Source organism: Sander vitreus, chromosome 4 (genome assembly GCF_031162955.1).
Source record: "Sander vitreus isolate 19-12246 chromosome 4, sanVit1, whole genome shotgun sequence".
In the NCBI taxonomy this organism is placed as follows: domain Eukaryota; kingdom Metazoa; phylum Chordata; class Actinopteri; order Perciformes; family Percidae; genus Sander; species Sander vitreus.
In genome coordinates this window covers 11,511,010-11,536,917 of record NC_135858.1, presented here as the reverse complement: position 1 = coordinate 11,536,917, position 25,908 = coordinate 11,511,010, and the positions used below count along the sequence as shown (strand labels likewise).

The following is a 25,908-nucleotide window of genomic DNA, read 5'->3' as shown; positions in this document are numbered from 1 at the left end:
ACAACTTGGATATAATTGCTCTTGTGTAATCAAAAAGATAAAGGCAACTTTTTATATAAACATTATGACCTCAGGTGTCTTTGAAATTGCTCCAATGATGGAGAAAGTTTCAATTACAAGATTCAAGAAGAGTCTATAGCCATGCACATTTGCGTGATGGCATTCTTATAGTTGCTAATTAGCAATAAACACAACATTTAGCTGAGGCTGATGGGAATCTCATTAGCTTAGCAGGTATTTGGCCATAACCCAAAGCATTGGATAATCAGACATTTTGACCTGATGGTGGCACTAGATTAAAAGTCAATCAAAAAGCATCCTCTGGAAACCATGAATGTAGCTAATTTCACGGCAGTCCATCCTGCAGTTCTTCGAGATATTTGAATAAAAAAACAGAAATGTCAACCTCATGCTAAAGGAAAAGTCAGTGGATCACCAGTAGATGTCGTCCTATTAGGATCATGAATGTTAATGCAACTTCATGGCAAGTCTGGACCAAAGTGGTGGATCGACCGATCCGTAGCAAACCTTAATTTTAATGATCAGTGCAACACATTGTACGCAAACCTTTATGATTTTATGTTACACATACAGTAACTGTATACAGTAACAGTGATATAAACTAAACTGTCTTTATCTTCTCTGTCTGAAAATTGAGCATTGAGTGTGTGTGTGTGTGTGTGTGTGTGTGTGTGTGTGTGTTTGTGGATGAGTGCTGATAACATTACTGGTACAGGTGAGTCATGCCGGCACTGAGGCTCAGTGCAGAGCGTCAGTGCAACAAACGACGACAGCAGAGGTGTTGCTGGCTGCTCCTGCATATATATATATATATATATATATATATATATATATATATATATATATATATATATATATATATATATATCTATATATGTATGAAAACAATTCAACACACTGTGGCTTTAGGCAATAAAATAACATTTATTGAGATGTAACAAAATAAATAATCTGTTTTGCAACATAATAAACTGAGGTTAATAATGTTCAAGAGACAGGCAGGTGTAACTGATGCACAGCAAGCTACCTCACTGACATACTCTGTGGTTAAGTATACAAAAATGCATTTTCAACACGAGCCTTGTCATTACATGAAGTCTGAAAACATTTGAACAATTTTAAACAGGGTCATATAGACTGACAGAACTTGTAGGAGCTGCTGTATCAAGAGACAAGCACCATGAGACTTCTTTCTGTAAACCTCTGCATGTGTTTTTTTCTTTTTCTAAAGCCTAGAAAGTACAGAAAGATTAGTCACCCTAATTTACTATGAGTCTCAAAAGACAGAAGAGGAAAACTGACTAAGGTTCACCTAATTAAGACTACAGAAATCATCCCAAAAACACACTGCCATATCTTTTTGCTACACCTAAATAAAATCGCATTAAAAAATCTACACTTATCACATTTTCTAAAAGTTCTGTGATAAATGTTTTTTAAATTATCTAAATCTTGCGTATATAGTTTTGAATGCAGTCTCGAGATGAGAGGGAGGAGCAGCTGATGACAGCAAGCATCCTCCCTGTTGAAGAGCCCTGGAGCAAGACTCTATAGCTGACCCTGAAAACCTGATGTGTAGAGAGTGGCAACTGAAAAGTTAACTGTGGACTGGAAATCAAAAAGCATCGGTGTTCTTAACATCATGTTTAGAAAAGGTGTTTTAGTACCTTTTGCACATAATTAAAGATAACGAAAAGCCTGATGTATCATTTTTTACATAACACCACACCAGCCGCTTGTGCAAAATATCACAGAAAGATGTGAGGGAGGGCATGATGAAGACCTGCGGCACTATATCTCATAAACTTAAGCATGCCTGTTCAGATCTCATGTGCGATTAGATGATGCAGCAAAGGACAAAAGGCCTCTGAGCCTGACTGCGTTTTGTCTGTACGCTCTGGGAAATCTAGATTAACGTGCCACACCTCCTTTTTTTTGTTTTTACTAATCCATCTATGTGGACTTTATTTATCTTCATCTTTGAATCCTAAAGAATACACTGACTTCAAAACATCATTTTTTTCCTGAGGGTGAGGAGAGAATGTCATCATACTGTTTTTAGATTGTAACTTTCTGAAAATGTAGATAAAAGTCTTCCTATTGAAACCAAATTTCCATTACATAACTACAGTATGATACTGGAGTAAGTTGAAAGAGACAATTTCCAAAGTTGCAGTGCCCCCTGCTGTGTGCCATCTTCTAAAACAGGTGGCGCTCTCAAAGCACGGCACTTCTCACAATAAACTGACTTAATTTAACAAAATATCAGGTTTGTCCTGATAAAATCAGTACATTTTCCACTATCAGCTAAAATCTGCAAGACATGTAGTCCATGTATTTAAAAAAAAAAAAAGAAGAAGTTTCTCTTCTACATATTTACTGAATTTGAATTCAAAACATTTTTGATCCACAATGTCAGTGTTCAGATGTCACTGCAGGTTTATGATGTCAGTCGCTGGTAAATTCAGATAATTACTGTATTGATTTTGAAGTCGATAAGCGTCTTCTCCTCATCAGATCAGTCAGTGTCAGTAGCAGCCTGTATTGCAGACTCTGAGTGGAGTTTAGTGGCAGGCCTGAGGACAAGTTCCCTGACAAAAGCTGAGCAATTTCATTTCCCCCGATGATTAGAGTCGTCTTTGGTGATGCAAGGGCTGCTGCTCCTGCACACTGTTATCGAGCTCCGCCTCTCAACTTTACTGTCATGGTCTGTGGAGAGAGGTAAAGTTTAAGATAAGACCTGATATGAAAATTCACTTAAAAGTCACTTAAAGAACAAATACTAGAGAACAAATTTAAATTAATGTATTTATTTAGTCTGTAACATATACTGTAAATCTACTGTGTGCTGTCTCAATCAACTGGGAAATTAAAAGGAAATAAAATATGTCTAGCTTTATGTGTTTTTGGATAACACTTTGCATAATGCTTGTGCAAGATGAAGAGCACATAGTTTTATAATGACTGAACAGCCAGTTATTATAATACTGAGGCAAAGGATAAATATAAGTTAGGAGTCACAGTAATCAAGATGCAACCAGTGTTTTGAGACCTTTGGATAATAGTTTGGGTAATTCAGAGAGAAATTCTCCCACGTGCAGTGAAGTCATCATGGTTTGTACTGTATGACCAACCCAAGTTGCTGAATAACAAAATCTCCAGTATTATAAGTTTAAGTAGTTTTGGGCTGGTGTTACGGTAGTGACGCAGTCAACAAATCAAGTGAACAAGACACATAAATAAAGAACAAACAAAAGTTAACTGTTCATTGTGTATTCATATTGAAACAATTAACTCTGATGTGCATTCATTAGCTTGCAAGAGAAGGTGAGAATGTAAATAGTACTAAAAGTGTTTCCCAAGTCAATGAATATTCATTTATGGATTTTCTCAATAAGAAACCCTCTGTGTCCATGTGCTTTATCAGCAAGCAGTAATATAATAAGTATGAAGAATTTAATTTGTGATAACACAATTGTAATAGCACATATTCAGTATAACATCAGTGGGAAAATACATGTGGAAAATACAAATGGTTTTGATTTGAATTCATGATGTAAATCTTAAAATGACGTATGAGAAATGACATCCTGACGATATGACGGAAGATGAGTTACGGAAGAAAACAGTGACGTTGAGATAAAGTGCAAGAAAGTTCTGATTAATGAGAGAAACAGACGAAGGAAACTTGGATGAGAAGACAAAAAAACCAAGACAGAGTGAGAGAGATCGACGTCAGAGATGAAACATATGCCATTTTTTGTTATTTCCGCAGTCCTTTTGGTAGAAGTAGAAGATGTATAAAAAAGACTGTGCCATTTCCCTGCCCACATATTTTATTTTTATACACTGTCGCTTGGTGAGTCAATGCAACGCCCCTCCAATTACCTCCCACTACTTCGCCCCCACGCCCCATCCATCCCGCCCTTCAGCCCACGCACCTAACACACTCTGACGTCAGTCGCTGCTGAGAGGGGGGGTCCGATTCTACCGCCCACAGAGTACTTCCTATCCCCCCCCCCTTTCCTCCCTCCCCGCCCCCTCATGTCTTTGCTGGCTTACTTCTCCTTGCTTCATCTCTTCGACTGGCTATCACAGCCCAGAACGACTAACTTGCCCAGATCACTTGCTTTTTTTCTTTCCTGTGAGAAGCTGTGATGCATCAGAAAAAAAGCTACAGTAACAGGGTATTAAAGAAGTGCTACAACAGTGTAACACCCCCCTCCTCCTCTCTCTACCCTCCGTCTCTCACTCTTTTCCTCTCTATATATCGCACTTCACCTCCTTCTGTTTCCCCTTCTAACTTCCATCCCCTCTGATTTACAGTCTGGTGAAGTTCAGCTGTGCATGGTGGGAGGCGTCACCTCAGAGAGATTGTGACTCACTACAGTTCAAGCTGTAGAGCTATAAAATATTCATTGTTAGGAAATGTCATTTTCAATTGAACCCCAACATCAACTTGCTCTCTTTCAATTCCCCCCTCAAATTCCAGCTTTAATTAATAGATTGATATTTTGGAAATAAGCTTGATTGCTTTGCAGATTATTGCTTTCCTGCAGAAAATTAAAGATTGATACCACTCTCATGTCTGTACTTTTAATTTGCAGCGCGAGCAGCTGGTTAATGGGGAATGGGGAAACAGCTGGCCTGGCTTTGCCCAAGGGTAACAAAATCTACCTGTAAAGCTCACTATTTAACACGTTATATGTTGGTTATTTATTCTCTATAAAAAAAAAGAGTAAAAAACTTCTTCCATCTTAGAAATAACTCAGCACATAAACCCCCGTAAAACGGCAAATTGCGATGTATTACAATTTGGTTTTTGCACACATTAAAGAAACAAGGAATTGCATGTTAATTTGTGAATCCAGTCTTCGTGCTAAGCTAAGCTAAGCGGCTGTAGCCTGATATTTACCGCTCAAATATAAAAGTAGTATCACTCTTCTCAACGAACTCTGTTCCAGAAAGTGAAGAAGTGCATTTCCCAAAATGTCAAACTATTCCTTTACCTGAACAGAGTTGGACAACACTGCATAATAGACTTTTATTCTGTGTCCATTATTAAGCACATATTGTTAAGTCATTATTGGAAAAGTCACCTGTAGAGTGATTTTGTTCTGACCCTAGGCTGATCTTGCCAGCCCGATCATGTGACACCATCCGAGCCAATCGCAACCCTTCATCCATTAGCGTTTGCTGTATGAGATGGCGACTCCAGTTGGCAGGGTTGGACGTGTCAGTGTGGGGACGGGGGGATGGAGACTGGTTGCACTGTGAGCCGATGTCTAACAGGACAGACAGATTTGAGTGTAAATGTCTTCAAACGCTAAATTCTTATAGAAACAGACAGAATGTCTGGAGTAGAAATCATCTGAAGACCAGTTCACAGCTCAGACAAAAATAAAATAAAAAATATTTACCGTGCGATACACTGTCGAGGCTTTCTGCAGATAAGCTGTCATCATCTGCCCTCTGCGTCAAACCCTCTGAGCCTTCCACTCCGAGAAATGATGGCACACTCTCAGGCATGATGACCTTAAACGTGTCACTGTTAATTTAGTGCTAATGACCCACTTCAAACTACTGATAAGTGACCTGAACTTTGGCTACGTTTACACACAAGATTGTGTGTTAGAATCACACATTCATCTATAATAAATCACACTGAATAACATTTACTGGCAGCAGCGCTCCTCTAAAAAACTCACCTCATGTCTCGCTCTCTTCTGGCACAGTACACTATTCTCGTCAGGATTTGGCCTGCAGGAGGAAAACAGTCGAGCCAATTGAACATTAAAGTTCGTTCTTGACCTCAGGAACAAATAATTTGACAAAAATAAATCTTGACTTAAGGTCCACTTTAGAGTCATTTTTGCAGAGCTTTCAACTGCAATGTCTTTTTTTAACATATTGGAAGTTGAAGGCTTAGAAAAAAGCCAGTAATGATTCAAGACCTTCTTTTGTCAAATCAAGCCCAGTGTTTTTGTATACGATACAGCAAGAGACAAAAAGAATGAATGAATGAATACAACTTAATAATTCATCTTATGAAATGACCTGGAACATAAGTTTAACTGCACTTTTCCAATAAACTATGCATTTATCAGAATTATTTATATGCAAATATATTTTTGGATGTATGTTGTAAATATTTGAATGCCATGTGGTAATGAACACAAGGGGAACGTTTGTCATAGCATTCATGTATTTGGTCTTTATCTTTTGACAAAGGAAATATTAACAAATTAAATAATATCTGGAATTAAAAAAAAGGGCATTTCACACACTAAATATAGTATAATAATTTCATTAGTGCTTTGTTGTTACGTTCTGCCATTAAGTCATTATGAGGAAAAACTGATAAAAAAAACTGCTGGTATTTAATTTCATAGCTTGAAGACGATATTAATGTTTTGTGCAAGTTAACAAACACAGAGAGGATTCATGTATTCCTATGTGGCTCCAAAGTTAGCTCATTATACTAACACTACAGAGGTTGGAGTTTAATTCCCACTGTGGTCTGAACCAGGTTCATTGAGAAAATGGATACACTGGTGGAAAGATGAATCATAAGTGTTTTTTTGTCCAGTTAGTGATTGTATTTATTTCACGTCATGCTACTCATGCATTTTAAGAATTGCCATGTTGCTGTGCATGGGGCTGGACTTAAATTAAAACTATTTTCCTGATTCTCTAACAGATTTGTTTCTCGAGATAGAGGAGCAATCAAGACACAGCAGGTGTCCGGTGTGTTGTTGACTGGTTGCTGGTGAACAGATTACTCTTCTTTATAGGCAGCGCTCCATACCTTGCATGCTTTAGTGTGGAGGTGTAGGCACATTTTCTCGCCACCTGCCGAGCCAAAGAAAAGAGCTCCACCCGTCTCAGCAAAAGGGCATTGTCACGCATACAGAACTGGGCTGCAGCTTCATTGATGATCAACTGAGGAGGAAAAGCACTAAGTGAAGAAGGGACAACCACTGAAAATATCATGCAGACACATCACTTTTTACATCTTACAGCTGCCCTCTGGATTACAATGTGAACTTTAGCAACAGACTATTGTATGGAACATGATGTGATACATTCAAACACTGTCTTTGGTGCTTTTACCTCATGATGTGTGAGCTGCTTCCCCTCTCTCCTCTTGGAGTCAAAGCGTCCATAGATGAGACTGTACTTTCGGATCTCTTCTTCTTTGCTTACATCTTGGGATGCCATTTTGAAGATGTGTCCCACAGTCTTTGCCATCTTCTTGTTCATCCTAAGCAGAGTCTTCCACTCTGCAGGATCTGACCTGGGCAGGGTCCTGAGGAGCCTCTCCACGCTCTCCACCACAGCCCTTGCCGTCTCCCCATCCAGCTGTCCTCCGGGCCAGGCTGACAGGGTCGACGAGGCAAGAGAAACAGAGGGGCTAGGAGATGTGGAGGGACCTGGAGGACATGTTGACAGCAGAGGTGGGCTGGGGGGCTCCTCGTCTATTCCAGATGCCCCATCAGGCTCTGGGCTGAGCCAGTGTGGGTCCATGGGGGACAGTTTTTCCCTGTAGTGTGTGTCTGGTGGCTGTGGGGAGGCCTGGGAGCAGGGGCTTCTTGGACTCCCACTGTGCATTGGAGTAAGACACGCCCGATCTTCCCTTTCACACGGTGACTCTGGCTGCCCGTTGCTCAAAGACTTCCTGGGCCCACCTGCTGATCCACCAGTGCCGGTCCCCTCCACTTTGAACAGTGGGATGCCCCCGAGAGGAACGTTAGAGACGGGCTGGCTGAAGAGGGCAGGGTTCGCTGCCCAGTCTCGGAGGGCTTTCTGGAGCCTACGCACATGCAGTGGCTTGGTGGCCATGCCAACTAGTGCCATGATCTCCAGAAACTCCTCCTCTGCTGCCTCACAGAGCTGCTGCACATCGTCACCACCCTGCTGGATGAAGGTTTCATAATAGGCCAGCAGATTGGCCCTCTGCAGCACCCGATAGAGCTGCAACTCCCCAAGTGTGCGTGGCAGAGACATGGCACACAGCTCTGGAAAGTTTAGGCAGGAGAAAGGAAAGACATGAACCTGTAGGTGGAGAAATCCTGTACAAGTTATTTATTATGTTATTTATTATTATTAAATTAGGCCTATTTATTGTCAATGTCATCTGGACTGCATTTAGTACCTGTTCCAAACTCTTTTATCTTTATGAAGCATTAATAAAAAATAAAAAAAGATGAATATAGGAACTTTATGCATGCTTCGGAAAAGAATAGTTCCCTCCATATGCAAACTGTTTTCACCTTGTAGCGCATATGACTGATGGTGTAGTACACATAAACCTCTCTTACCTTCTTCTGGTCAGGTAGACGGATGTGCAGAGACGGGAAAAACGGTAAGGTGTGTCTCCAAACCACCGATGTCACAGGTCGGTAGGCTACTCCCGGAGTGAAACTGATAAAGAAATACAAACTAATTTCGGTGGATCAATGAAACAAAAGCACGTTACATTTAGATCAGACTAAAGTAGAAACACTTGGATTATTGGCTCCTGCTAAAATAAAACCACCGACTGGAGGCAATTAAGTAGCCTATCCCTGAGCCAGATGTTCGCAGAAAACTCCTTGCTCAAATACACATCGCAGTTATCCTATTCGTTGCTTACCCTGTTACCTATATTGCCGAAAGCTTTCCCGGCTCAGATTGGCGTAGTAAATCCCCTTTGAGTATCGTACGTCGTCTGAAATCTCTGGCAGAAATCTTCCTCCGGCGCAGCGTATTGGTTGCTGGCTGCCCTGTCTGTGTGGGCTGGAGAATGACGGGGGCGGACTGCAGCACGCCATCTGACCGAAAAAGAGCCTTCCTCTCCCGGTAGAGAGGCGGCTTTCAAATAGGAGATGTGGGTGGTGGTGGTGGGAGCTTGAAATTAACCCTCTGCGTCTTCAAGATTTGTTTTTTTTTTATGCAGAAGGCGGGTGGGGGTTCCCAGAGTTTCGCAATGTGAAAGACCCCTAAACAAGCAGTTAGCACTGACTTAGCCTATTTAGAGAACAAAAGCCTAAACAGATGTGACAGATGTGGATTTTTACTGGGCAGTTTTTAGGAAGTGGGTTGGTCGTTAATTATTATGAATGTAGCCTACAGGTGAAACGCATTTGCTTCCTCCACTACTTTTTTTTTTTTTTAAAGCTGGTATTTCTTTGCAAATTTAAAGGCCTAATTCGCCCAAAAGCCTATCACCAACAATAATCGATGGATCTCACGTGTTGTTTAAAATCTCTAAGGTTCTGCCCATAGGCTACATCCAGGATCATCATCTGCAAACATGTATGTTTCACAGTGTTTTATATTGGCAGTGTAAGCCATAGCCATTGTATTGCCCTAAAGCCTATTAAAGAGTGTAACTTTGGTTTAAGAAGTGTGTGTGTGTGTGTGTGTGTGTGTGTGTGTGTGTACTTTTTTCTATTTTTTGAATCATTCAACCATTTCCTGCATTGCAAGTTTAGGGATTATGATGATACAAAATCCATAAAATAATTAAGTTGATCGTAATTATAGATTATTCCAGAAAAAAATAGTACTAAACTATTTATAAGAAAAATATGTCTTACTTTCTTTATTGTTTAAAATAGGGGCAGATCACCGAGACTTATAAATAAAATAATATCAAACGAATTTGAAAGTGTGGGGGGGACACCACTAATCTTTGCCTTCGAAGAAGATGCATTGAGTTCAGCAAGTATGTGGACATTGGATGTGTATTAGAGATGGTCCGATACCATTTTTTGCTTCCTGATACCGATTCCAATACCTGAACTTGCGTATCGGCCGATACTGAGTACCGATCCGATACCAGTGTGTCATATATTTTATTATGTTTTAAGAACTATATACTACTATCCTGTATGGATGTGATATTATTTCTATCTTTGTTGTCGGTCTGGCTCAGTTCTTTTATTCTGCAGTTTGACAGTCAGTTATAACGGAAAAAGAACATAAATAAACTACTTTAACGTATTTTTTCTTTAGGGCTTTATTACGTGGTATCGGATCGGTGCATAAACTCCAGTACTTCCCGATACCGATACCAGTACTTCCCGATACCGATACCAGCGGTATCGGAACATCTCTAATGTGTATAGTGTGGGTATGGTTTAATTTTTGCAAAGCTCCTATAGCTGGAAAAAGTAAGATTGGGAAAGTGATTTCTTTAATGGTCCTCACCTTGCACATTGGGGCATTATCATGTGAAAACAAGTAAAGGCCTTCCTCAACCAGTTTCCACGAAGTTGGAAGCACACTAATGTCTTAAATGTTATTTAAATATATTTTGTAGAATTAAAAATGTTCCTTAAGTTGAACTAATGGACCTTAACCAAACCGTATTGACAGGCTTGCCAAAATGCTTTTGGTAATGTTGTGTATGGGTATTAGCCTACTGAAGCATCCTGAGGGGAATTATTTAGATTTTTTTTTACAATATATTAAAAGGGTAAAGGGCTGTGGTAAACGGTATAGCTTATTTTACAGGATGGATAGAGTGAACTAAGATAATACTATACTATGTTTTATCAAGGAAAATCTATTTAAATAAATTAAAGGTTTATTGTTAATTATCAGCTATACCAACAAATAATGGGTGGCAGTAGTGGTTTCCTGAGTTGTTTGCTAACAGTCAGAAAACCACGCAGAAGAAGAAAAAGGGGGCGGAGGAGGAAGAAGAAACGGGAAGAAAGTAGGAAAAGGAGCAGGAGAAGAAGAAGTGGCTTAAAAAAACAACACGGACACTTGGCTGTATGTTAACAAACAAGGTTACACAATTATATGAGAGGTATATATGACATCTAGTTTGTTTTAATGCAAAATAATGTGCCTTCTTACTGGGCTCGTCCGGTGTCCAAAACATGTCTTAGCTTTCTCGTCAAAGCCCACAGGAAGGGAAACAGGCGTCCGTATTAGCTAGTCCAGCTCGCTGATGTTATTAACTAACAGTTATTATCGTTAGTTGCTCGATTGGCTGTTTGCTAGCTAAATACGTTAATAACGGTTTGCTGCTGTGCTGTCGTTTAATCTTTCATGGATACCTTATTTAGTCGAAATGTTGTCAGGTTAGCCAGCCAGAGGCAAGCTAATTTTAGCCCCTGTATGTCTGTCTGTCCTCTTGTTGGCTGGCTGCTTCTTCATGCTAACACTCTGGCTGTCTGCTAACATTAGCCGCCTTTACAATATTTGGTCATGTTGTTATCGAAGTTAAATTAATATCAAAAGAGTCTGTCAGACAAGATTGACCGGTTTATAATAGCTGTTTTTTATCGGTGCCAAATGTTTGTTCGTGTAGCTAGCTAGTTTCTAGAAACACCGTCTTCCTCTTTGACTTAATTAGCAAACAACATAATTAATATAACGTTAGTTAACTGAATGTAATCTGTGTTGCACTATTATACGTGTAAAAGCTAATTTTGCGTTTCTTGATTTATGTTCACTTCTGCAACGATTGGACAGCAAGTAGCTACATTTACGTTACATGTAACGTTGAGATACTTAGCTAGCTACATGACTCATTCGTTCTTAGTTTATTTGTTCAGGAAAAGCTCCAAAACTGTGTTGTTAAACAGTCATGGTGACCTCTGTGGTCGTGGCAAAACATTTAACTCCACATTATCTCCTCTTCATACTGGTAGCAGCAGGTGTAAGGTAAAAAACTAATCACTGACTTATTTCCATGATCGATTTATCTGTCAGTAATTTTTTTTAAATTTTTTTTTATGTTAAGCCTGTAGCATGTCAGACGATAGTGAAAATGCATGTCACAGTTGACCAGAGCACAAGCTGACGTCTCTGTCTTGTTTTGTTCGACCAACAGTTCAAGCCCAAAGATATTTAGTACACAATGAGATAAAACATCAATTCATCACATTTGAGAAGTTGGAACCAGTGAATGTTTGTTAATTCCTGTTGTTTGATAAGTAACTTAAATAAGTAACTTAAATTATTAATTTAATTTATTTTTGGCAGTTCATTTTCTGTTCTGATCAACCATTCAGTTAGTTGATTAATTGTTTCAGCTCTGCTGCTCTATAAGGTGTGCAGTATGGAACATCTTTTATTGTGGTATGTGTAATTTCACATTGCTAGATTCATATGCACTGTAATACAGTATATATATATATATATATATATATATATATAAAATTTAAGAAACAGTCAAGGTTATACAAAACAGATGTCAGTGTCTGTTGTGAAATATCAAAAAAAAGATATTGATCCTTTATCAAATTGATGCAAAGCCCGGACTTCCAGTATCCACAATGGTCTAATACACCCAGGGATGTTAAAAGAGTGGCTGCTGTGGTTTAAACAATATGACAAAGTCTCTGATGGTTGAAACATGTATATCATCATAGTGGCCACCCCTTCGTTTTAGTTTTTGGAAGGTTTAAAAACTTGCATTTTAATATAAATGACTACTGTTAGAAACATATTTCTCACTTAATTCTGCTTATCCACAATGTGGGTGTATGATGAACTCTATGTGTTGTTGCTTTTCAGATAACCTGATGCATGATGTGAGGTGTGTAAAAACCTTTTGATACCTGGAAGTGGCTGTTGATATGGTGGACCTGACACTGACCCTCAGGAGCCCCCAGTCTCACTTTTATAATGAGAGCCTGGGGAAAATGTTGCCACAGATTATGGATCTAGGATATCATCTTCCATGAGATTCCAATTTCACAGCGCTTCAATCAAACAGCTGTAAACAACATGGAGAGGGAAGCAGCTGAGAAGGAAATGGATTGGGTTACTGACGCTGATGAGGACATCCCTGATGGTGATTCCACCTTAGTGACCGAGTCTAGTCAGTGGGAGGCCAGACCCACTGATGATGAATGTGAGCAGGACAAAACAGCCAAATCTCAGGACACCCCAAATCCAGCCACTCCACAAGCCTCTGGTGCTGACGAAGCAGAGTATTGTGGATCTACAGAGGCCAAAGAGGATACTGAGGAGGCTTCAGATGGGTTTGAGCATGATGACACTGCAGATCATGAGAACTCGCATGTTATAAATCAAGAAGAGGATGAAGCTGCGAAGGAGCAGCACATGAACGGGGAGTCTGGTTGGAGGAACGTGGGACCTGGGCGGCGATGCAGATTCAGGAGCAGTGGGTCAGTTTCAGAGCAGAGCAGTCAAAGTGCTTTTTCCTCCCTTCAAAAAGGCAATGTTATGTCAAGTGGTGGTCGGCACAAGCAGACCCGCAGACGTAACCACCACCACCATCAGCAGAACCGAGGCCGTAGGCGGACAGGCAACCAGCTCGTCCTAGCTTTCAAGGAGATGCTGTCAGAGTCTCTGAGCTTCTGGTGCATCTCCTGCATCCACATGATGATTGAGATTATTGTCACATTAACTCACAATTGTGGAGTTGGTGTGGAGGCTGGAGGGGTGAAACTTTACAACTTTGGGCAGCAGCTCCTTGTGAAGATCACAGATACAGCAGGAATGAAGGCGGATGCTAGTCGGATTCTGAAATGGACGAAATGCACAGGAACAGACCTGGTGGATAAAATTGTTCGGTTAGTAAAGTGGTTGAAGACAGCTGCCTTATCTTTTTTGAGACTTTTCTGTGCTTTGGTTATTTTCGGTTCCCAGTGGGCAAAGTGTGCGTTGGTTCGCCTTGGAGGAGAGAAGGGAAAACGCTATTGGACAACTTTTCAGGAGTCAAGGTTTTGGAAGAGGGTGGTGTCCCTGCTGGAGACAGTCCGAAGCAGGTTCAGGAGGCATGGCCACATACCACCGTCCAGCCCTGACTCTCCCGGCAGGGCAGGGAGAAGCCAGCCAGGCCAGGAGCTAGAGAGACTGCTAGCCTTGGCTGAGGTACCAGAGGACGAGCTCGACCCCTTTACAGTGCTGGGTGTGGAGGTGCATGCCACTGAGGCTGAACTGAAGAAGGCCTACAGACAGCTGGCTGTCCAGGTGTGTGTGTGAAGTGCCTGTGTCTGAGTGAAAAATACAGCTATTGCATTAATGACTAACAAATTGTATTGGAGGCAGAGTTTTTCCTCCTTTGCTCATATAACCTTTTCCTCTGTCCCTTCTTCTTCAGGTCCATCCAGACAAAAATAAACACCCCCGAGCTGGAGAGGCGTTCAAAGTACTGAGGGCTGCCTGGGATATTGTCAGTAATCCAGAGACACGACGAGAGTACGAGTTGTGAGTACACGGAAAAAAGTGGTTCTCACAGGACATATAATTCTAAAGCAAAATAAAACTAAAAACAACTCAAAGTATGTTTAAAAAAAAACAACAAAAAAAACATTTATTTTGTAGCCTGTTACACTTTCCCGTTACATTAAAGGTCCTATGACATTGTGCTCTTTGGATGCTTTTATATAGGCCTTAGTGGTCCCCTAATACTGTATCTGAAGTCTCTTTCGTGAAATTCAGCCTTGGTGCAGAATTACAGCCACTAGAGCCAGATACACAATGAGCTTTACTTAGGACGTGCCATTTCTGTAGCTATTGAGGAAGGGGGGGGGCAAGGTGGTGAGTGGGGGTGTGGCCTTGACCAACTGCCACTTCACTCATTTGAAAGCCATGATGTCTCTCTCTCTCTCATGGGCAGGCCAAATTCTCTGGGCGGGCAAAGCAGAGAAAGGGGAGGTAACCTTCCTCCTTATGACGTCATAAGAGGAAGATTCCAGATCGGCCCATCTGAGCTTTCATTTTCTCAAAGGCAGAGCAGGATACCCAGGGCTCGGTTTACACCTATCACCATTTCTAGCCACAGGGGGACCATAGGCAGGCTGGGGAAACTCATATTAATGTTAAAAAACCTCATAAAGTGAAATTTTCATGCCATGGGGCCTTTTAATACAATAATCATTTGTTTTTTCTGCAGTTAAGTTCTATCCTTAGTTTGGTAGAATTGAATATTCTAACATTTTTTATTTTTCTCATCCTCCTTTTGTTAACGACAGTAGAGTGAACGAACCCCTCAGTGGACGCTGTCCTTGCATTATTTGCACAAAATTCAAGTTTCCTACAATGTCTATATATATAAAATAGTGATAGTAAATAGAGATTGACTGCAACTATCCAAGGTCTGTTGTTTTAAGATGAACAGTGTTTTCTTCTGAAATAATTAAATTGTACAGTGATTTAGAGTGAGGTTGACTCCTTAAGCCTGTTATGTTCACGTATCCCCAACCGGTCTGTTTCTTTCCCATGCAGGAAGCGTATGGCAGCAACCGAGCTCTCAAAGTCCATGAACGAGTTTCTGACTAAACTGCAGGATGACCTGAAGGAAGCCATGAACACCATGATGTGTACCAAGTGTGAAGGCAAACACAAGTACGTAGCTTCACACCCAATATCAACGGAATCAGTGCCAAACATTTCCTCAGACTGGAGTTAAACATTATGTATTACACACAACTGAATCACGCCTTATGTAGTAGTACGGTTGGTGTTTCCTTCGTAACCTTTGTGTCTGTGCAGGCGGTTCGAGATGGATCGTGAACCTGCTGAGGCCCGGTTCTGTGCCGAGTGCAACCGCTGCCATAGTGCTGAGGAGGGGGACCTGTGGGCTGAGTCCAGCATGTTGGGCCTACGTATCACATACTTTGCATGTATGGATGGCAAAGTGTATGATATTACAGGTGAATGTCAGCTTTTTCTGAAGAGTATCTGCTCCCCTCATCAGTAACTGAACAGTAATACATTGTGTAGTTTGCATGAGCTCATATATTATCAGTCTCCAGGCCACTCAGCGCTTGGCTTCGCAGGTCATAGAAAAGCTTCAGAGCAAAGTTTTACAGTATTTAAATGTATATGTAAGCTGTTGTCATGCTGTCATGTTTCAGAGTGGGCAGGTTGCCAAAGAATCGGCATTTCTCCTGACACGCACCGTGTGCCCTATCACATCTCTTTTGGTTCAAAGAACAACAGCAACTCCACACGACACAGGTACGTCCCTTCAAGGGTTTGTTGTGGCTTCATGGTGCTAAATCATGTACTATTTCCTCCTCCTCCTCCCTTATTCAGGCCTCAATTTAGCCTCATCACTGATTTTAGCAGATAGTTTCGGGAGTTTTACATATCTGGAATATCTGCCATATTTCTGCTGTTTGAAATACCAGCAAATACCAGCGGGAGACTTAGGAGTCCTCCTTTTAGAAAAGTGGTGCTATGAAAATGTAAAGTGTTGCAGTATATATCTCAACTGCTAAAACAAAATTAGGACACAGTTAACAGTTTAACCAGACAACTCGTATACAACTTCAAAAATTAGTTAAAACATGGAAATATAACAACTTCACTTTTTCCATCTTCTTTCATTTGTTTTTTGGTCTCTGCTGACAATTTATTGATGCATTTCCCAGAATCCTAATGTGTGTGTGGTGCATTGTTGTAACAATGACATTAAAGAAAGAAAAAAAACTATACTGTTTGCATTTTTTTTTTTTTTAAGATTATGTTTTGGGCATTTTCAGCCTTTATTTTGATAGGACAGCAGAAGACATGAAAGGCGGGAGAGAGAGGGGGAATGACACGCAGCAAAGGGCCACAGGTCGGAGTCTTACCCGGGCCTGCTGCGTCGAGGAGTAAACCTCTATGTATGGGCGCCCGCTCTACCAACTGAGCTATCCAGGCGCCCCACTGTTTGCATTTTTAATCATTTTTAATATACTTTATGTTCAAATAGATTATCATCCTAACCCTAATGCTCTTTACAATTGGACATCATTTATTCTGCTCATGCTGTTGCCACGTGACCATCTGTAAAAGCCAAAAAGACCATCACTTAAGGCTCAAAAGATCTCTGAACTTTCAAACTTTCACTTTCAGGACACCCTCAGAGAGCGCCCCAAGTCCGACCAACCCTGCAGATTTGCAGGACTTCTTCAATCGCATCTTCAAGGGAGGACCACCTAACGACATGGCTGCCAATGGGGGATTCTTCCCCTCAGGTCCCCCCCATCAGCAACCCCCTGGTGCTGGAGCGCCCCCGTTCTCCCCTCCCCCGAGCCAGACAGGTTTCTACGTGCCGGGGGGTCAGCGGCCAGAGTCCAGTGAGACATGGGCTGAAAGTGGCAAACCCCCCAGAAGGAGGAAGAAGGTCCGCAAACCCTTCCAGAGGTGAAGTCCGTTGACCTCTCAGTGTATCGACATAGCAACACAGGGACACAATAAATAACGGCCATGTTTGTCTCTCGGCTCCCTGTCGGCCCGCCAAGATCTGAACTCGAGATAATTCATGTGGTTAAGGTCAGATGAGCCAGAGGTGGATCATTAAGAGGAGCCTGTTGACTAAACAAGTATTGAAGGAGGGTTGAAGAGGTGACGGTGCTTTACCTCTCATTTCACCTTATTGTTCTGTTGGTCTTCAAGACGACTGTAGCCTTGGCATTGAAATCCTTATTGGGATGCTGTAATGAAACGTTTTCCTTTCATAATTTCCTGCCAAATCCCGCAAAGCATGATTTATTCACCTGTGTTTTAACACTTCGTTTTTTTTTTTGTTTTTTTTTTCACTTTTGTTTTTAATGTTTTGTAAAAGCTAAGTTTAAGACGTTGGTTCCAGACAGAGTGACACTTGAACAGAGAGGATCACGATAATTAACACAAAGAAGATAATGATCTGGGCGACTTCACCGTGTCAGTGTTTACTCATGTTAGATCTGCACCTCGTCCACCATGTTTCAAGAATGATTTGAATCCAGTTAAACTCAACACATCTGAACCGAAACAAAAAGAAGAGAAAGTTGTCAACACGTATGCAGTAGTGCGCTAGAAGTGCACTAAAAGTTCAGTTTCAGTGGTTAGAGAAACTAAACAAATCCTTTCAAAGTTATTACTATATGAAGAGTTCGCCATTTGTGCAGAATTAGTTAAGCTAAAATAGATGGTGATATTTGTATGGCGGTTATCAGAGAATCACATCCTGCATTTGTTAACCTCTGTTTTCAAAAGCCACCGAGCCAGAGAGGAGACGGTCAAGATGTAAAGTCTGGACCAGAATAAGTGAAAACGATGAAAGAGTGTTTTTCTTCTGAGATAAACAGTTTCAAACATGCTAAATCTGCCTGCTGTTAGTTTCAGCTCCAGATTGACGTTATTAGGGTTTAAAATCTAACAGCAGGAATGAGTTATGTTTCTGTAATACCGAACTCCAGCTCAACTGCTTTGATAAATTCTCAAAACTTTAAAACTGACGCGTTGACATTTTGAAATATTGATATTTTTCTTCGCCAGGGAGGAATTGCTGTTTTCATGTCCACATACAAGTGATCTACATTGCCCCCTGTTGATTCACTGTGTAACCACACAACATTAAAACGGTCACAGTTAAACTTATTTACAAAGCTTAACAGCCATTTGAGTCATTTTATATCATAACGTGTGCTAATTTACATATACTGAAGCAAGCCTGATCTGCACGAAACTTGAATGCTGTCGAATCAACATGACTTTAATTTATTCATTACCGACTGAAAACAGCATGCGTTTGCAATATGTTAGTTTCATATAGTTGATTTACGTAGTCGTTCATGCTGCTACTGAAAAGTAAACGTTCCAGTCGTCTAAATTGAAACGCCATTTTGATCAGGGTCTCACTTGTTGATTACCATTTTATGCCAGCAAAGATGTTAAGCCATGCCTTCTACATCACTGATCTGTCATGACTGTCACCAATTAAAGAAACGAATCATCGGACTCTTAAAGTTTTGCATTATGAACTGGTGTATTGTTCTGTTAGTACTTCCACCTGGACGTGGTTCAGCTTTCAAAATGTCAAAGTCACAGAAACTCTAATTCAAAGCTAAAAGGGGTCAGAAAAATGATAATTGGTTGTATTTGGGGTTTTGTTTCTTGATATGCTTCTTGCATAGAAATAATTTTATGGTCATCATAAGTTAAGAAAACAGCTGTTTACAGTGTGAGTGTAGTGAAATGGCAACGTGTGATAAGGCATTTGATAAAGGCTATTTTTTTTATGTTGACAGTTGATGATGAAAAGTACCATGTTCAATGTTTTTTGTGTTAATTTGCACACCCACAACTGTAATAACATCAGAGGGATCTTGAACAGTCATCGGTGATTTAGCCTAACCAGACTCCTGCAGCTGCAGCTGTGTAGGAGGTGTAGCTCGCTAAGATAACGGCTCATTTGCAATTAAGATTATTTTTTGGTAGAAACTGAATGTTAAATGAGTGAGAAAAATTTTAAAGAGGAAAAAAAAAGAAGTAATTGTTCATCACTCGGGTACCCAAGTATCAGAACTATCTTCTGGCATTGTACTTCATAATGCAGGTTTGTCTGGTAGCTTGAAAAGATGAAGCTTTGGTGCAAATGTTTGAGCTCATTGAAGCAGGTCATTAAGTTTGCCATGTTTGTTTTTATCTGTCAAATAGCTTTTCTTTTGTATGCATTTCACAAGTCTCCCAGACATGGTTTGAGTCGTCAACTAAAAGGGCCCTTTTAAATGAAACCAACTCAAAATGTAAAACTAATTCTGGATTTATTTTCATTCTGGTGAAAAACCAGATAGCATTTGATAGTATAAAGGAAGGTTTGGACAGAACTATGAGGCCTTAAAATATATATATATATTTTTTCAATTGGGCAGGATTCAGATCGTTACTGTGTGATAATCAGAAAACTAAAATTGACTTTGATCAAATATTTCATTCACAAATCAGATTAATTTGTTGCAGATTTTTTTTTTTTTTCAACATACAATTTTTCATCTTACATACTTATTTAGGCTTTTATTATCAAAGTTTTTTTCTTCAGATCATCAAATATCGGAATCAGCCCTGTCTGGAAAACTGGACTAACCGCTATACCCACGTTGAGCAGAGTGCTTTGTTTTCCACACATCCACCTTGACTTGAGAATGTTGTGCTGTACGTTAAGGTAGCAGGTTGAAGTCCAAGAGGTCGATGAAAGAGTCAACACTTCAGATTTCATTTTCCAACTTTTAACAGAATATGCAGAAGTATTGCAAAAAAAAATAATCAGACAATCATCAGGGTTTTTTTTTTGAGGGAATTATGAGGTAAGTTCCCTGGCTGGCAAACCATTTTAAAATATCACTGTTGGGTTTCTTTCCCCTGCTTTCTCTGGTTTTCAAAATAAAGAGGATTTCCTATATGCACATTGCTTCTCTGTTTTATGCTCAGTAGGCCCATACATTAAGGATTTATCAGCCATTTAATAATGAATATCAAAGTTATACCATTTTAAACATACAGTGACAATGAAAGTAAGGGTACATGTGTCATTACAAACATCTTAATGAGAATCTGTTTCAGTCCCTTAGAGGAGCATGTTAGCCTGCATAGGTCCCATCCTTCAAGATTTCATTTTGCTGTAAACCCACACTGAAAAGGGCTCTGCGTCCCTGTTTTACCTCATATGGCTTTTCCATTCTCTGACCTTGTTAACTAATGGTGTTATGGCATGGAGCGAGGACAGGACACGTCAATCCCTCTGCTCCTTAAAAGGAGTTGTTTCAGAGAGGTGCAGATTCCTGGACACGGCTTGATTTGAGTCTCATTTAACTTGTAATCTTTTACAGGTTAGGTAGGGTGGAAAATTTGTAATATTGCTTATAACTGCAATTTAGACTGCTTAAGTCCAATCCGATCAGTCAGAAGCAGTCTTGTGATGCCACATTACCTTTTCTCTGGCAGTGCTCAGTCCTTAGCTGTCCAGCAGTGAGCACTGTTCCTTCATGACCGTTCGTCATGCAACATGTAGACAAACTGTTACACAGCTTAGCTATGTTTAATAAGTACTTATCAGGCCTGAGCTCAACAAAATTCCCAAATAATGCTTACTTTTTTTTTTAGCTGCGAGGAGGAAATATTGAATCTTCACAGCTGTACTGCTTGTCCCTCATACAAGTTAACAGTGCAACTGAGTGAGAAACATTCTCGTGATTGTCGGAACTTTCTGCTGTGTATCGCATTGTCCCATGTGACAAGTCCCACACATCTGGTATGATGTACGTAGATCAGTGGTTCCCAAACTATTTCTGTCACTCCACCCTTTGACCTTCACTCCCTGACACATCAATAGTTTGAATTGTCATAAAACATAAACTCTTTTCCCCAAACATTATTTTGCCCAGAACGGATGTTCATCTCATAATATACACTTGCAAATATATGATTAAAAATAAGACATTATTTATATTTAAAATAGTTCATCCTGTACCCCCATCCTTCTCTCTACTAATATAGAAAACATGAATATGCGCATATGCAACAATAATTGCTTCAGCTCGTGCTGATTACATCCACTGCTCTTTCAACTACAGCTTGCCTTTCAGAGGAGCGATGATGCTGCGAAGCTGAGAACAGTCTCGATAAGCAACCAGGCCGCCATGGTTAGCCCAGCGGTCTGCTCCTCTACCTCCAGGGTACGGCTGGTGATAGGTCAGTTCTGTGTGCTGATCCTGTGCTCCAGGGCTGGGCTGTAGACACTTAGTCAGGTCGACCACTCCCCCTCCGAGGGCTCGGAGCAGGGCGTGAGGAGCGCAGGAGTCCCACTTAAAGGTGCTGCCCTCTGAGAGGACGTAAACATCCGCCAGGCCCTGAATGACACACAGGATCTTGTAGCCGGCTCCGGAGGCGTACATCAGCTTGTCAGGGCTGCACAGGGAGGTCAGGGCTTCCTTTACCACCTGCTTCTCATTGGAGCTCAGCACCACAGACAGTCCCCCTCCAGGTGCATCTTTGGGCCGGGGCACTGAGCTGGCATTGATGCCCCCACAGGACACCCCCCAGAAATGCTTCCCCTTCCAGCTGTGAACGCAAATAATTAGTGGCAGGTTCAGAATACTTTACTAAATGCTAGTCGCCATGTGTCTGTCTGCCATTCGGTGCAAAGCAGGTAGAGCTGCCTGCTGCATCCGAGAGTGAACCAAAGCACTAAAGTTACGGACTGGACAGCTAAACAATAAGCTGAAAGTCACTATAAAGCGCCGTAAAGCCGAAGGGAGCTGCAGATTCATTCAGGTGATAATTCTCTGCATGTTCATCACTACAAGCAACTCCTTTCATATTGTCATTTGATACTTTGTTATTATAGAAATATTGATTGTAGCTGCCTTAAGGGTAAAAGCTGGCCATGCAATCAATTTTTATAATACTTTGTTACATAGTTCTTCACAAAGTTCAGGAGTTTCATTAGATAGTAAGTCACCTTATCATCTAAACACGCCCCACAGTTTTCTGATTGATTGGACATGTAGTCGGAGTATCTGGTCAGGTTCAAACTGGAAAAAACTGCGCTCACAATATGAGTTGTGGCCTTGTGAGGCAAAGAACAAGAGATCTAGAGATGAAGACAGAGAATGTGAAAGGTACATACAGTACAGATACACAAAAGACTTGTGTGACTTGTCCGCGTGTATTTCTAATATTTTGCCCCCTCGTGTTTGTAAATGGAGAGGACAAAACATTCTAGAAGAGGACACATTGCAGATTTTGTTTTCCATCTTACCCTCCACCTGCTGGATCTTTGTAGTTGAACGGCTGGTTGATGACACCCATGACGGGCTCGCCTGTGCTCCGGAGATAAACCCCGATTAGGACCAAAGCACAGTGCAGACCTGAAGGAGACAGGTGGCCCTCCTCCAGCACCTCCTCTCGGCCCTCTATGTACTGGCTGGTGGCATCTTCAATGAAAAACAAGAGACAAACAGTTCTCAGTGAGGCTCCACTTTCCGCAGTGTTTTCTGGATAAATTTACTGCATCACACAGGAAAACAGCAAGCCGTTCACCTATGGGGTCGATCCAAATGCCAAGCTCAGAGAGGCTGAGGGGCACCGTCAGACCGTCTGTGTTGGCGTCGATGGTTGCTGGGTCTTGGTGGATGGCTCGAGCCAGCAGAGACGCTGCTGTGTGATCACCGTCCAGCACCGTGGCCAGCAGCGCCGCGGTCTCCTTCTCTGTGCCGCACACTGTGACCGTCACGCTCTCTCCTGTCGACACAGAGTCGGCGAGGTTTCATTTGATTACTTTACGACAAATTACTTTAAATATTTACACAGTGCAATGTGCGGTGAGCTTAAATATTTGGACAGTGACACATTAATGTGTTGGCCTTTTGTTCTGATTATTTTAGATGAAATATGTTTCAGTCGCTGTGAGGTTCAAGGGCAGATCATTAAGTCGAGTGTATTTTTAGTCCTTCTAGTATTTAGTCCACCAATAAGAAGGCTGAGTGATTTTTTGTATTATTATTATTATTATTATTATAATACAGCACTTAATCGTATATCATATTTTGAACTGATAAACAATCACCAGCTTATTTTAGTAATTACCAGGTTCTCTGTTTCAGTTTCACTCACTCTTCAGCGCTCAGCTGCATCCCAAAACTTTGCTGTAAATGCCTAAAAGTCAGTATGAAGCACATGGTTTAGATTAGAGGTCATTTCCTGTCAGAAGCCAAAAAAAATAAAAAACTTCGGGTCGTTAGTTAATAGTTAGTTGCAGCCCTAATATCAACTAATTGAAGAACGATGTAACACCAAAGACCAAAGTCCAACTGACATGCCCTGGGACTCAGGGCAGGTGCCCATTTTGCCCAGTTGATAATCCAATATTGTTGCCACACAGCTTCAACACTGAGATGTATGACTTCCATTTTACATTTCTTATAGTGTTTTCGAAAGAAATATTAAAGTTGCTTAAGAGCCTTTGCAGAAAACTGTTGCAGGAGCAGAAGGAATCAGTTCTAGATTGATAATATTCCATTGCATGACCCTAACTGACCCTTAACACATGCTAGACCATTTAACCATCTGGGGATTTTTCTTGAATAGAATCCTAATCTGTCCAAAAAAAACAGTGATTTGGACAAACTGCTTTAACCTTAAAGTCATTAAAATTCAAAGTTAACAAGAGAACATAAACATGTAGTGTGTTAAGTGCAATATCAAATCATTACCAAGCCCATTTTCAAACTTGTTGGACTCCTCTCCATGAATGTAGCTAGCCATCTCAGGGAACTGAGAAAAGAACAGACATGGTTACAATTCAACTCCAGTTGATTCCGACAGTCCATACTTTAGTCCAGACTTCTTGTACCTGAGCACCAACATCATGCCGGATCATCTCCTGGATCACTACGTCCGCAAGCGTCTTGAAGTCCTGAACAAACTTCTTGTTCTTGTCATCTCCGGTCTTCTCTTGTACCAGGAGCTGAAAGAGGGGAGCCTCCTGCCTGCAGACCCGAGCCACATTGGCTGCTTTCTCAGCCACCCGGAGCAGCAGCCTCAGCAGATCAGCCATGCCTGAACAGAAGGAAAAGATGACAGGGTTTAGTCAACGTAGAGACATAAACTGTGTGTTTGAGAGAGAAAGAGAGGAAGCAGGTCACACTTGCACATACCGAGCTAATTATAGCCTCAAAATGAAAACAGGGCATTTATGAAAAAAGTGTGTGAGGGAGGAAAGGGGCTTCAGGTCTTTGCATGTGATTTAAACCAGCTCTGCTGAAGTCATATGCCTAACAGATATGCAGCTCACATCCTCTCCAAAAACACTTCAGTAATCCCAATTTCCAAATAATTATTTAGTAAGTATAGAGAACTTAATAACAAAAATGTACATCCTCTTAAAGTAAAAATACTGGGAGAAAAAAAATACAAAAAAGCACAATACGGTGTGTAGAAAGTGACTACTGAGTGCTACCTAAACACTGTTAAGGGCTATTAGTAATGTCAGAGAAATAATACAGTAGCAATATGTTCTCTGGAGATGGAAAAAAAAGGCCTCACATTTTTTTGTCAATTTAGTTGTTTTGACTTGTAACTGCACCCAACATTACTCCAGTCAGCTAACTATATTACTGCTCTCGACATCCCAGTGAAAATATTTTCTAGGGTTTAGCTTAGCAATTATGAGGTAAGATAAAGATAATGTAGCAAAGGCATTTAAAACGGCAGAGGAAAAAAAACACTGTGAAATGATTAAAACCTTACCAAAGCCCAGGTTTCACACCGTTTAATTTTCCTCTCGTCTGTAGCTCTCGGTAGCTGTGTTTTCCTGTCTGCCCTACAGTCAATCAAACGCAGATAATTTAGGTGAAAGGAATGTGAGAGATTCTGTAAAACAGCGGTATTAACGCGCCTAGTTAACACTGGGGTCTGTCTGCTGTGGTTTCTTTAGCTAGCTACGTCAGTGCGAGTTTCCTCTCGAAGGAAGGGCGAACGGTCTTCTCATTAAGGACAACAATCAAAAGGTGAAGCCAGAAGCGCAATCAGAGAGTGCACGGAAAACATTTCAAAGGCGTAGAAAACAGGAAATGTAGCCGCGGTGCGTTCATATACAAATGTGAAATTCAAGCTTCCGAGTCAGGAAATAATTGTCAATAACGTACGACTGCGGGTAGATCCTAAATAGGATCTGATAGAATGGTCGATATAGTTTATGGATTGGTTAGGGTAAGAATAACAGAGTAAGCCAATTAGATGCAAAATAAGGCAGAATAAGGCGGGCCACGAGGCACGGCCTTTGACGTCGAACGGATCCGATCTAGCATCTAGCTGCACACGCCAGGTCCAGTAGCAATGACGTCACTCACACCACACCCATGGCGTCAAATATACAGGTGCTGGTCATATAATTAGAATATCATGAAAAAGTTGATTTATTTCAGTAATTCCATTCAAAAAGTGAAACTTGTATAATGTATACATTCATTCCATACAGACTGATATATTTCAAGTGTTTATTTCTTTTACTTTTGATGATTAGAACTGACAACTAATGAAAACCCCAAATTCAGTATCTCAGAAAATTAGAATATTGTGACAAGGTTCAATATTGAAGACACCTGGTGCCACACTCTAATCAGCTAATTAACTCATAACACCTGCAAAGGCCTTTAAATG

At 40.8% G+C, this 25,908-nt stretch overlaps 3 protein-coding genes across 8 annotated transcripts; 1 reads left to right on the top strand and 2 right to left on the bottom strand.

Moving 5' to 3' along the window:
- Window positions 1-925: 925 nt before the first annotated feature.
- nab2 (NGFI-A binding protein 2 (EGR1 binding protein 2)) lies at window positions 926-8,956 on the bottom strand. 4 transcript variants are annotated; one of them, XM_078248229.1, is made up of 8 exons: window positions 8,665-8,956; window positions 8,343-8,445; window positions 7,135-8,076; window positions 6,830-6,963; window positions 5,730-5,781; window positions 5,442-5,556; window positions 5,121-5,306; window positions 926-2,730 (listed from the first exon to the last, which is right to left on the bottom strand). In XM_078248229.1, exons 1-8 carry the CDS (start codon window positions 8,832-8,834, stop codon window positions 2,633-2,635), a joined length of 1,800 nt encoding a protein of 599 aa, XP_078104355.1. In that variant the 5' UTR covers window positions 8,835-8,956; the 3' UTR covers window positions 926-2,632. The 4 variants fall into 4 exon arrangements, with proteins under 4 accessions (XP_078104355.1, XP_078104359.1, XP_078104356.1 ...); XM_078248233.1 differs by having other exon boundaries at window positions 7,135-8,093; window positions 8,657-8,758; XM_078248230.1 differs by having other exon boundaries at window positions 8,657-8,758.
- Window positions 8,957-10,696: 1,740 nt separating this feature from the next.
- Window positions 10,697-20,153, top strand: dnajc14 (DnaJ (Hsp40) homolog, subfamily C, member 14). Of its 3 annotated transcripts, none has more exons than XM_078248227.1 (7): window positions 10,697-10,785; window positions 12,541-13,965; window positions 14,096-14,202; window positions 15,223-15,342; window positions 15,490-15,650; window positions 15,855-15,957; window positions 16,840-20,153. In XM_078248227.1, the coding sequence occupies exons 2-7, from the start codon at window positions 12,754-12,756 to the stop codon at window positions 17,132-17,134; spliced, it is 1,998 nt and encodes a 665-aa protein (XP_078104353.1). In that variant the 5' UTR covers window positions 10,697-10,785; window positions 12,541-12,753; the 3' UTR covers window positions 17,135-20,153. The 3 variants fall into 3 exon arrangements, with proteins under 3 accessions (XP_078104353.1, XP_078104351.1, XP_078104352.1); XM_078248225.1 differs by having other exon boundaries at window positions 10,702-10,822; XM_078248226.1 differs by lacking the exon at window positions 10,697-10,785 and adding an exon at window positions 10,830-11,685.
- A 37-nt stretch (window positions 20,154-20,190) lies between these two features.
- inpp1 (inositol polyphosphate-1-phosphatase) lies at window positions 20,191-25,315 on the bottom strand. Its single transcript, XM_078248228.1, has 6 exons — window positions 24,997-25,315; window positions 24,101-24,306; window positions 23,961-24,021; window positions 22,789-22,989; window positions 22,508-22,682; window positions 20,191-21,807 (listed from the first exon to the last, which is right to left on the bottom strand). Exons 2-6 carry the CDS (start codon window positions 24,302-24,304, stop codon window positions 21,315-21,317), a joined length of 1,134 nt encoding a protein of 377 aa, XP_078104354.1. The 5' UTR covers window positions 24,305-24,306; window positions 24,997-25,315; the 3' UTR covers window positions 20,191-21,314.
- Window positions 25,316-25,908: the final 593 nt, after the last annotated feature.